At 40.6% G+C, this 12,863-nt stretch overlaps 1 protein-coding gene across 1 annotated transcript in view; it reads left to right on the top strand.

Annotated features, from left to right (window-relative positions):
- LOC147361937 (ATP-binding cassette sub-family C member 4-like) overlaps positions 1 to 12,863 on the top strand; it is a 165,705-nt gene that overhangs the window by 103,330 nt on the left and 49,512 nt on the right. Inside the window, 2 exon segments of the mRNA XM_086330255.1 lie at positions 2,916 to 3,016; positions 4,324 to 4,515. Of these exon segments, the coding sequence (XP_086186381.1) occupies positions 2,916 to 3,016; positions 4,324 to 4,515 (293 nt within the window).

Genomic DNA, 12,863 nt, shown 5'->3' with positions numbered 1-12,863 from the left:
AAAAAGCCATTGGCAATTTGATAGGGATTGCACTGAAGCGGTAGATTGCTCTTGAGTAGTTTGCTTGTTTGTTTGTTTACAGTAGGTCTTCACTGAGATATTTTATCTTTTTACCTTTCTTTGAATGTGTTGAGGTCTACATAACTGTAGCAAGATGACCTTCTGAAAATCCCAGGTAGTGTCCTATAGCTGGATAGAGAGAACCAGGTTTACTGTTAAGCTATTTGTACAGATTAGGTTTTAGCTTTAGGGCTACTTGGGTCCCTTCGTTGTAGGGGTCTGAGAAAGATTCTCTATAGCAAAAACAGTATACTCACTGCTGTGTGGGTCCCAGATGAGCAGTTGTTGGAAAGTGCAGCATCAATTCACCATCCCTCACTATTCCATTGAAATAGCCCAGAATCACAGTCTTTGATAGTGGGAAAATGAGAGTAATATTTTAGATTTAAAAGCATTGGCTCTTAGAACCCACTGCCTTGTTTTTGTGATTTCAACTGTAGCTACATTGGTTGTAGAGAGTGAAATTACATAATGATAATCAAAGCATAAGGATAAAGATCTGAACAATGGCACCCTCAACTATGTTATGCTGTCAAGTGTATCTCAATCCAGGTGGGATTAATATGGATAAAGGACAAAGAGAAGGTCCTATAGTAAGGACCTAAGAGAAGCAGAAGAGATTAGGAAGAGGTGGCAAGAATACACAGAAAAACTGTACCAAAAAGATCTTAATGACCTGGATAACCCTGATGGTGTGGTCACTCATCTTGAGCCAGACATCTTGGTGGGTGAAGCTAAGTGGACCTTAGGAAGCATCATTACGAACAAAGTTAGTGGAGGTAATGGAATTCCAGCCTAGCTATTTCAAATCCTAAAAGATGATGCTGTTCATGTAATACGCCGGCAAATTTGGAAAAGTTATTAGTGGCCATGGACTGAAAAAGGTCAGTTTTCATTCCAATCCCAAAGAAATGCAATGCCAAAAAATGTTCAAACTATCATACAATTGCACTAATTTTACATGCGAGTAAGGATATACTCAAAATCCTTCAAACAAGATTTCAACAATATGTGAACTGGGAACTTCCAACTGTACAAGCTGGGTTTAGAAAAGGCAGAGGAACCAGAGATCAAATTGCCAACATTTATTGGATCATAGAGAAAGCAAGAGAATTCCATAAAAGACTATGTGAAAGGCTCTGACTCTGTGGATCACAATAAACTGTGGAAAATTCTGAAAAAGATAGGAATACCAGACCATGTTACCTAACTCCTGAGAAACCTGTAAGCAGGTCAAGAAAAAACAGAACTGTACATGGAACAATGGACTGGTTCAAAACCTGGGAAAGCAGTATGACAAGGCTATATGTTGTCACTATGTTTATTTAACTTATGCGCAGAATACCTCATGCAAAATGCCAGGCTGGATGAAGCTCAATCTGGAATCAAGATTGCTGGGAGATATCAATAACTTCAGATATGCAGATTATACCACTCTAATGGCAGAAAGTGAAGAGAAACTGAAGAGCCTCTTGATGAAAGTGAAAGAGCAGAGTGAAAAAGCTGACTTAAAACAGCATTCAAAGATTTAAGATCGTGGCATCCGGTCTCATCCCTTCATGGCAAATAGATGGGGAAACGTTGAATGCAGTGACAGATTTTGTTTACTTGGGTTCCAAAAATCACTACGAACTGTGACTGTAGCCATGAATGAAAAGACGTTTGCTTCTTGGAAGGAAAGCTATGACAAATCTATACAGAATATTAAAAAGCAGAGACATCACTTTGCCATCAAAGGTCCATATAGTGAAAGCTATGTTTTTTTCCAGTAGTCATGTAAGAGTTGTCAGTGGATGTAAAAGTTGGGCCATTGAGAAGGCTGAGGGCCGAAAAATTATGCTTTCAAGTTGTGATGTTGGAGAAGACTCTTTGAGAGTCCCTTGGACAGCAAGGAGATCAAATTAGGAAATCCTAAAGGAAATCAACCCTGAATATTCACTGGAAGGACTCATGCTGAAGCTCCAATACTTTACCACTTGATGCAAAGAGCTGACTCATTAGAAAAGACATTGATACTGGGAAAGATTTAAGGCAGGGGGAGAATGAGGTGGTAGAGGATAAGATGGTTAGATAGCATAATGAACTCGATGGACATGAATTTGAGCAAACTCTGGGAGATAACAAAGGACAGGGAAGCCTGGCATGCTACAGTCCATGGTGTCACAGAGTCAGACATGACTTAGTTACTGAACAACAAAAATTTTGTTAGCTCTTTCTAAATTCATAATAACTTATTAAAAATTTATTTATTTATTTGGCTGTCCTGGGTCTTAGTTGGGGCACGCAGGCTCTTTAGTCTTATTTATAACAGGCAGGAATTTAGTTACAGCATGTGAACTCTTAGTTGTAGCACGTGGGGTCTCTTTGCCTGACCAGAGATCGAACCTGGGCCCCCTGCACTGGGAGTTCAGAGTCTTAGCTATTGGACCACCAGGAAAGTCCCTCATAGTGTGTGTGTGAATGTGTGTGTGTGTGTTTACTATATTATTGTCTCATACAACAGAAGTAATATTATGAGTGATAATATCGTTACATGCTAATGACTTAAATATTATAAAGGAGTCTTCTCACTACTCTATAATAAAATAGATAACTAAAAAGGACCTACTGTATAGCACAGGGGATTCTATTTAATACTCTGTAATAACATATATGGGAAAATAATTTTAAAAGAGCAGATTATATGTATATATCTGGCTAATTCACTTTACACCTGAAACTAACACAGTTTTGTAAATCAACTATACTTCAATAAAAATCATAAAAATAAAGGAGTCTTCTTTGTAAAGTGACAGAAAGACCTGTGTGAGGGGTTGAGAAGGAGACTCACTTTATTCCTCTTGTTCCTCATTTAGCTTTGGATCTCGGGCAGGTTGGCCTGGTCCTGTCTCTCACGCTCACACTCACGGGGATGTTCCAGTGGTGCGTCAGGCAAAGTGCCGAACTTGAGAACATGGTGATGTTTATCTTTCTGTTCTTAGCCTTTTCAGGTCTCCTTCCTGTTATATGGCATAAAAGCAATTCTTACATAAAATAATACAACCCTTTCTTCTCTCTTTTTTTTTTTTTAACATAATCTTGCAAAGTTTTTTTTTTTTTTATGTTCTCCTCCATCTGCTTGAGGGCTTCCCTAGTGTCTCAGATGGTAAAGAATCCACCTGCAATGCAGAGCCACAAGAGACAAAGGTTCTGTCCCTGGATTGGAAAGCTCCCCTGGAGAAGGGAATGGCTACTGACTCCAGTATTCTTGCCTGGAGAATCCCTATGAACAGAGAAGCCTGGAAGGCTATAGTCCATGAGTTACAAAGATTGGACATGACTGACTGACTGACTTTCACTTTCACTTTCCATCTGCTTAAAGTTAATAAAAATATATACATATTTTCTCACATATGTATGCCATGTCAGAAGATTTTACATTCATCACAAACTGTCTTCAAATACAATAAATGTCTCTGTAGGAGAGACGTTCTGAAATTCTGGAGGCAATGTAGGCTAATTTCTTAGCAGTTTATTTATCTTTGCTTCTTAATGGATAATTCCTTATTTTTGTTATAAGAAAAGAATCCAGTATTTTAAGGTTTATTTAATTAATATTTCTCTCCAGCCCCCCATTTTATCACTTATTATTGTGTGTGTTGAACACCTGAATTTGCTGGTGGGCCTTCTTCCTGGTAGGTAGGCTTCCTCTCAGAATGTGCTTTCAAAAGTGTGGAATTACAGTTGTTTAAGAGGCCTTAGTCAATAAGTAAATTATATACTTTTGAATACTTTTACCTTCTCCTAAAGGGAGAAAAACAATAAAAATGAAGTTTTTCCATTTATTTCTCCTAACAGAGTTGAAAGGGACTATTAAAATGATGTTTGATGACTGTCCAATTCTGGACATCTGTAACACATGACCCTTCTGTAGCCACACATATTGATCGATGTCCATAAGTGTTCTTTTCTTTCAAAAAAAAACTTTTGCTTTTTTATTCAGATGTGAAAAGTGGATCAATAAAACCTTACCATTCATTTCTCTTAATTTTCTTAGCTTTTATATAAAATTGAAGAAAGTGGTCGTGTGTAAAACTGTTGAAGATGATGAACAAGTTTGCAGATCATCCAAGGCCTTATCAGGCTCCTACTTCTGTCTTTTGTGGATTTTGAGACCTGAGATATTCTGAACCATAGAAAAGCAGGAGGTTTCATTTACAATCTCTGAACACCCATAAACTAGATCCTCTGATACTAACTGATGTGATGTCATATGTCTTTCAGATGGTTTCAGTAGAAAGGGGGATTGAATATACAGACCTTGAGAAAGAAGCACCCTGGGAACTTGAGTATCGTCCACCACCATTCTGGCCCCCAAAAGGAAGGATTTCCTTTTCCAGTGTTAACTTCAGATATAACTCAGACAGTCCTCTGGTATTGAGGAACCTGGAAGAAATCATTTACTCAGGAGAAAAGGTTAGTTTAAGCCATTTGCCTCTTTAAGTCCAGCTAAAGATTTAGCACCACATCTTTACTTGGCTTCCTTATCACTATGTCAGGGGGACTGTTTGCTCCTAATGGATGCAGATTAGATCAGTGACATTGTAGGTGAATCTTTCTTGGAAACTGGCCATGGAATGGGGATACCAGCAATTTTTTCCCCGTGTTGTGAGCTCCCTCATGGTGATTGATGGGCTCTGGGATCTGGGGCTACATCTTAACCTGACTCAGGACACTATATGTGACACCTGATTATTCATACAAAGTCTGGGACATCAGCCTTGTCTTCCTGGTCCTAACTCTCCAGTATCTCATTCCTTTCCATCTTTTCTTGTTTGTATTTTGAAATCTTCTCTTCTTCCCATGATACTCTCTGATTGCAACCTCCCTCTCTGTCCCTTAGCCCTTCCTGTAGCCTTGTTCTCCATTCACCCACACTGAGCTGCCAGCCCCCTGCCCTCCCCCCATAGACTGCTTCTTTCTTAGCCCAGATCTGATCCTTACTGGGCTGTGTGAGCTGCTGCTGGAACCATAGCCTAGCCTCAAGTCCACTCCAGCAGGGGCCGTGAGGTGACCTTGTGTCCACCAGAGAAGATCCTGAATAATGACCCAGTCCTAAGTGAGGAATCAGGACCTCAGATGGAGGCAGGGTCTAGAGATTGGCTAAAAGTCAAAAGCAAATGGAAGGAAGCAGAGAAGATCCACATGAAAGATGGTAGAGAGGCTTGTGACCTGAACCTGTCAGCATCTATGTCTGCTGGTGATGTTCCTTCCACAGTCAGCTTGAGGCCCTCACCTGGGACCAGGACAGAGTCCTGAAGAAGACACTAAGCCAGAACAGACAAGGTATTAGGAGCTCTTCCCCACCTCCCTCCGCAGACAGTATGTCTGAGACACACACACACCACTGCACTTGGATTGTGTGTAGTTTCTCCCAAAGCACCACATCCTCCCTGTTCCCAGTGCATATGCTGCCCCTCAGCCTCAGAGACCCAGGCCCTCCATCATCTGGATGGTGAAAATCTCCTCATTTTCTGAGTCAACGTGAATGCATCCTCAAGACCCTAAGTTTAATATACCCTTAATATACCCTTATATATACTAATTTATATTATATATATTTAATATACATACTTAATATACTATATACTTAATGTACTAACATATACTTAATATACTAATATACATATTAGTGTATATATATATATATACACACTATACTTTTAGTGTAAATATACATATATATATATATATATATATATAATTTTATACACACACACACACACACACACACTAATATACCCTTCAGTTCAGTTTAGTTGCTCAGTCATGTCCGACTCTTTGTGACCCCATGAATTGTAGCACGCCAGCCTCCCTGTCCATCACCAACTCCCGGAGTTCACCCAAACTCACGTCCATTGAGTCAGTGATGCCATCCAGCCGTCTCATCCTTTGTCATCCCCTTCTCCTCCTGCCCCCAATCCCTCCCAGCATCAGTCTTCTACAATGAATCAACTCTTCACATGAGGTGGCCAAAGTATTGGAGTTTCAGCTTTAGCATCAGCCCTTCCAAAGAACACCCAGGGCTGATCTCCTTTAGGATGGACTGGTTGGATCTCCTTGCAGTCCAAGGGACTCTCAAGAGTCTTCTTCAACACCATAGTTCAAAAGCATCAATTCTTCGGTGCTCAGCTTTCTTCACAGTCCAACTCTCACATCCATACATGACCACTGGAAAAACCATAGCCTTGACTAGACAGACCTTTGTTGGCAAAGTAATGTCTCTACTTTTGAATATGCTATCTAGGTTGGTCATAACTTTCCTTCCAAGGAGTAAGTGTCTTTTAATTTCATGGCTGCAGTCACCATCTGCAGTGACTTTGGAGCCCAAAAAAATAAAGGTTGACACTGTTTCCACTGTGTCCCTATCTATTTCCCATGAAGTGATGGGACCAGATACCATGATCTTCATTTTCTGAATGTTGAGCTTTAAGCCAACTTTTTCACTGTCCTCTTTCACTTTCATCAAGAGGCTTTTTAGTTCCTCTTCACTTTCCGCCATAAGTGTGGTGTCATCTGTATATCTGAGGTTATTGATATTTCTCCCAGCAGTCTTGATTCCAGCTTGTGCTTCCGCCAGCCCAGCGTTACTCATGATGTACTCTGCATATAAGTTAAATAAGCAGGGTGACAATATACAGCCTTGATGCACTCCTTTTCCTATTTGGAACCAGTCTGTTCTTCCATGTCCAGTTCTAACTGTAGCTTCCTTACCTGCATATAGGTTTCTCAAGAGGCAGGTCAGGTGGTCTGGTATTCCCATCTCTTTCAGAGTTTCCCACAGTTTATTGTGATCCACACAGTCAAAGGCTTTGGCATAGTCAATAAAGCAGAAATAGATGTTTTTCTGGAACTCTCTTGCTTTTTTGATGATCCAGAGGATGTTGGCAATTTGATCTCTGGTTCCTCTGCCTTTTCTAAAACCAGCTTGAACAACTGGAAGTTCACTGTTCACGTATTGCTGAAGCCGGGCTTGGAGATTTTTGAGCATTACTTTAGTAGCATGTGAGTTGAGTACCTAGTTTGAGCATTCTTTGGCATTGCCTTTCTTTGGGATTGGAATGAAAACCGACCTTTTCCAGTCCTGTGGCCACTGCTGAGTTTTCCAAATTTGCTGGCATATTGAGTGCAGCACTTTCACAGCATCATCTTTCAGGATTTGAAATAGCTCAACTGGAATGCCATCACCTCCTCTAGCTTTGTAGTGATGCTTTCTAAGGCCCACTTGACTTCACATTCCAGGATGTCTGGCTCTAGGTGAGTGATCACACCATTGTGATTATCTTGGTTATGAAGCTCTTTTTTGTACAATTCTTCTGTGTATTCTCGCCATCTTTTCTTAATATTTCTGCTTCTGTTAGGGCCATGTAATTTCTGTCCTTTATCGAGCCCATGTTTGCATGAAATGTTCCCTTGGTATCTCTAATTTTCTTGAAGAGATCTCTAGTCTTTCACACTCTGTTTTTTTTTTTTTCCCTCTATTTCTTTGCATTGATCGCCAAGGAAGGCTTTCTTTTTTTTTTTTTTTTGGAAGGCTTTCTTATCTCTCCTTGCTATTCTTTGAAACTCTGCATTTAGATGCTTATATCTTTCCTTTTCTCCTTTGCTTTTTGTTTCTCTTATTTTCACAGCTATTTGTAAGGCCTCCCCAGACAGCCATTTTGCTTTTTTGCGTTTCTTTTCCATGGTGATGGTCTTGATCCCTGTCTTCTTTACAATGTCACAAACCTCTGTCCATAGTTCATCAGGCATTTTATCAGATCTAAATCTATTTCTCACATCCACTGTATAATCATAAGGGATTTGATTTAGGTCATACCTGAATGCTCTAGTGGTTTTCCCTACTTTCTTCAATTTAAGTCTGAATTTGGCAATAATGAGTTCATGATCTGAGCCACAGTCAGCTCCCTGTCTTGTTTTTGCTGACTGTGAGAGCTTCTCCATCTTTGGCTGCAAAGAATATAATCAATCTGATTTCTGTGTTGACCATCTGGTGATGTCCATGTGTAGAGTCTTCTCTTGTGTTGTTGGAAGCGGGTGTTTGCTATGACCAGTGTATTCTCTTGGCAAAACTGTATTAGCCATTACCCTGCTTCCTCCCGTAAGACTTCCTTTTGCATTCCAGTCCCCTATAATGAAAAGGACATCTTTTATGGGTATTAGTTCTAAAAGGTCTTGTATACCCTTAGTGTCTTATATATTCTGTTAAGATAGCATTTATGGTACACCTATGATCATAGCAGCCAAAAGTTGGAAGGAGCCAAATCCTTACAATGAAGTATTAATTAGCCTTTAAAAGGAAGAAAATTCTGACCTATGGATAAACCTTGATGACATCTTGCTAAATGAAATAAGCCAGACACAAAAGGAATGAATACTCTGATTCTATTTATGTGAGATTTCTAGAGTAGTCAAATCCAAGAAGACAGGAAATAAGATGATGGTTTCCAGGGACTGGGGAAGGGGGAAATGGGGAGTTGTTTGTTAATGGGTAAGAATTTTAGTTTTATGAGGCAAAAAAAAAATTGTCAAGCTTGGTTGCACAGCAATGTGAATGAACTGAACACCAAACTATCTACTTAAAAATGGTTAAATGGTTAAATTTTATGTTATGTGAATTTCATCATAATTAAAAGACAGCACCTGTGGCATGCTTTGTAATTTGGGATCTGCATTTCATAGTACTTTGAGGCTTTTTAAAATCAGGGAGCATCTTGTTTTCATCTTTGTCCCCAGAGAGTAGCATTCTACAGGGCATAGAGAGGGTGCTGAGGGACTGCTGGTTGTGAGGGTGAGTGAGTAACACAGGTATGAACAAGTGGAAACCAACACACAAACACACACACACACATGACAACTCTGTACATAACTGAAAGAACTGCTCTTTAAAACTCTTACCACCCCAGACCCATCTAATGGCTGTAGCTGTGATTTAATGAATGAAACCCTTGTAACATGAAAGAATATTCAACTTAATGCCCAAACGCTACCCAGGGAGCAGCTTCAGTTAGTCACAGGGCAAAAACTCCCTCCTAATTATCTCCAGTTTCAGTGTAGGTCAGGAAAAATGTGAACTGCTGTGTCAGGAAAACATTAACCACAGCTCTTGATATAATCTTTTCCCTGAGAGCACTGTAGGTGGTGTTTACTTACTCTCAGACAATGTGTCTGTCAGATTTTCTGTTGTAAATGTAATTCTGTTAACCTGCACTTGTCTTAAATTTTCCCCAAAGCCATAAAATATGACTCATCTAAAATACTCTGTAGTACAACTTAGGAACATAACAGATTCTTATTCTTCCTTCTAAAACCTGCAAATCATGGGATTAAGATTCTAAAATGTTTGAGGGAAAACTGAATTTGGAGACTGAATTAATAACTGCAGTAAGTTGACTTTTGATCTGTGCCTTGGTCCACTCTCAGTATCACTGTTAGCTTCATTTCTGTGTTTGGAAATGATACCCTGGCAGTGTATTCATGAAATGATCTCACCCACCTGTGTATATCCCAGGTTCCCTCTCCTGCTCACCTGTCCCAGCCCTCGTCACTCCAGGACACTGCTTTAGTGTTGGATTTGATTGAGAGAGGCTGCTTTTTTCGGGGGTCGGGGTGGGGGGCATGGTGGGCAGGGGACTTGGGAGTGAGCCAGCCCAGCAGAAGTGGGGCTTTATTCTCTTTCCCTTATTTCCTCTTCTGTCCTGATTCCTGGAAGTTAGAGTCAATAGGAAAGTATAGTAGGTGCTATGCAGGATTTTAATTCACAGAAGAAATAGCAAGTAAAAATAAGGAACTAGGACTCCTCGTGGTGCAGTGGATGAGAATTTGCCTGCCAATGCAGGGGACACTGGTTCAATCCCTGATCTGAGAAGATTCCACATGCCGCAAAGCAACTAAGCCCTGCACCACAACTGCTGAGCCCCTGTGCCATAACTACTGAAGTCTTTGCTCAGCATCAGTAGAAGCCCCCTCAGTGAGAAGCCCATGCACTGTAACAGGAGTAGCCCTCACTCATCACAACTAGAGACAGCTCTTCCAAGGCAATCAGGACCCAGCATAAAACATAAAAGCCAAACATAAAAGCCAACAGGAGGTAAATAGGACCCTAGACTTCCTGGTTAGAGTCTGAAAACAGGCTACATTTTTCATTTAGATGATTTTGTGGTTGATTTGATCATTTTAGAGAATCCTGGGCAAAGTATTTTCCAGCTCTTGAGATAGATTGATTTTGCTTTGTTTTTGCTCACAGCTATTATTTGGATGATACACTTTTACAGATGCTTATTAGTAGACCATGCTATAATGTGCAAAAATATTAGTTTCCTAAATTTTCTCCTTTTTTACACAATATTTTCTTAAAATCCCCTCTCTTCACTCCCAGATTGGCCCACTTCTCCTGCTGGCTTCCTAATTCCCTGTGACTCAGACTGTGGTGCCAGGGCCAGCAGCACCTGCATCTCCTGGAGCTTCTTAGAAATGCAGAATCTCAGGTTCACCTAGACCTCTTGACTCAGAATTGCATCTGAACATGACCTCCTCATTTCTCTCCCATGGGCAGTTTTTGATGAGTGATAACCTGTGATTTCCAAGAAATGTCCTTTGACAATTTGAAATTGAACTCAAGAATTCCCAAGTCTCTGTTGCGACTAAGCAGGAGGCTCTAAAATGTTCTGTGCCACTAGATTTACTTTCTAGTAAATTTACTTTCATGCTCTATAAATTGGACCTTTACATTATAATTTAATTCTGTGTGATTCCACCACATCATGTGTGTCTTTCCAGGGGAGTCTATCTTCATCACAGGCAGTTTTCATCCTGCTGTCTGTCTTTCCCCATATCGGCCTCGTGCAGGAACTGGAGGGATTTCCCATAGGCTCGGCCCTGCCTGGACCTGGATTTAGAGTCAGCCCCATGCAGCAGTGTATATGTAGCTTTTTCACCACCTGATGTGATCAAAAGTGAGTCTTGCTGCCACAAACAGGACATGAGTTCTGTTTGGCCTGTTCCACAGGTACCATGTGTCTCACTTAGCTGCAAGTTTCTCTCTCAATCCGGCTGTGGGTGCTGGTTCTTTCTGCTGACAGCTGGTCTGCCTGCCCTCAGGTACCCTCTTTGTTCCCACTCACCACAAATATGCCTGTGTCCATGGCAGGCTTTAACTATCTGGCCATAAGATCTCTATGGTAGGTCTGTTCCTTTAACTCCAACTACACCTCTTCCCACTATCTCTGTTCTAGCTACACAGACACATGATAAGGTATCAGGCCATCCAGGGGATAAGGAGGCCCATCAGCAGATGGAAAAGAGGCCAAGAGACGTGGATTTGAGTCCCATCCTGCTACTTACGGGCTCTGATATTTCAACCAGACTAATTCATGAATCTAAGCTTCAATCTTTTCTTGTGCAAAATGAAAGTGATTGGATTGATGTAGGGTTGATGAAAAACTTAAATAAGATAAGACATGTGAAGCACCCAGAATAACTGCTTAGACAAAAATGGTCATTATTTTCATAGGGTGTAAAATGACCTTGAAGAAAGTAGGGAAAACCACTAGACCATTCAGGTGTGACCTAAATCAAATCCCTTATAATTATACAGTGGAAGTGAGAAATAGATTTAAGGGACTAGATCTGATAGACAGAGTGCCTGATGAACTATGGAATGAGGTTCATGACATTGTACAGGAGACAGGGATCAAGACCATCCCCATGGAAAAGAAATGCAAAAAAAGCAAAATGGCTGTCTGCGGAGGCCTTACAAATAGCTGTGAAAAGAAGAGAAGTGAAAAGCAAAGCTGAAAAGGAAAGATATTCCCATCTGAATGCAGAATTCCAAAGAATAGCAAGGAGAGATAAGAAAGCCTTCCTCAGCGATCAATGCAAAGAAATAGAGGAAAACAACAGAATGGGAAAGACTCGAGACCTCTTCAAGAAAATTAGAGATACAAAGGGAATATTTCATGCAAAGATGGGCTCAATAAAGGACAGAAATGGTATGGACCTAACAGAAGCAGAAGATATTAGGAAGAGGTGGCAAGAAGACACAGAAGAACTGTACATAAAAGATCTTCACGATCCAGATAATCACAATGGTGTGATCACTCACCTACAGCCAGACATCCTGGAATGTGAAGTCAAGTGGGCCTTAGAAAGCATCACTACGAACAAAACTAGTGGAGGTGATGGAATTCCAGTTGAGCTATTTCAAATCCTGAAAGATGATGCTGTGAAAGTGGTGCACTCAATATGCCAGCAAATGTGGAAAACTCAGCAGTGGCCACAGGACTGGAAAAGGTCAGTTTTCATTCCAATCCCAAAGAAAGGCAATGCCAGAGAATGCTCAAACTACCACATAATTGCACTCATCTCACATGCTAGTAAAGTAATGCTCAAAAATCTCCAAGCCCGGCTTCAGCAATACGTGAACAGTGAACTTCCAGTTGTTCAAGCTGGTTTTAGAAAAGGCAGAGGAACCAGAGTTCAAATTGCCAACATCTGCTAGATCATCGAAAAAGCAAGAGAGTTCCAGAAAAACATCTATTTCTGCTTTATTGACTATGCCAAAGCCTTTGACTGTGTGGATCACCATAAACTGTGGACAATTCTGAAAGAGATGGGAGTACCAGATCATCTGAACTTTTTCTTGAGAAACCTATATGCAGGTCAGGAAGCTACAGTTAGAACTGGACATGGAAGAACAGACTGGTTCCAAATAGGAAAAGGAGTACGTCAAGGCTGTATATTGTCACCCTGCTTATTTAACTTAT

Source organism: Bos grunniens, chromosome 12 (genome assembly GCF_055505025.1).
Source record: "Bos grunniens cultivar Pamir isolate PY7600 chromosome 12, Bosgru_T2T1.0, whole genome shotgun sequence".
Lineage (NCBI taxonomy): Eukaryota > Metazoa > Chordata > Mammalia > Artiodactyla > Bovidae > Bos > Bos grunniens.
This window is presented reverse-complemented; position numbering and strand designations above follow the sequence as displayed.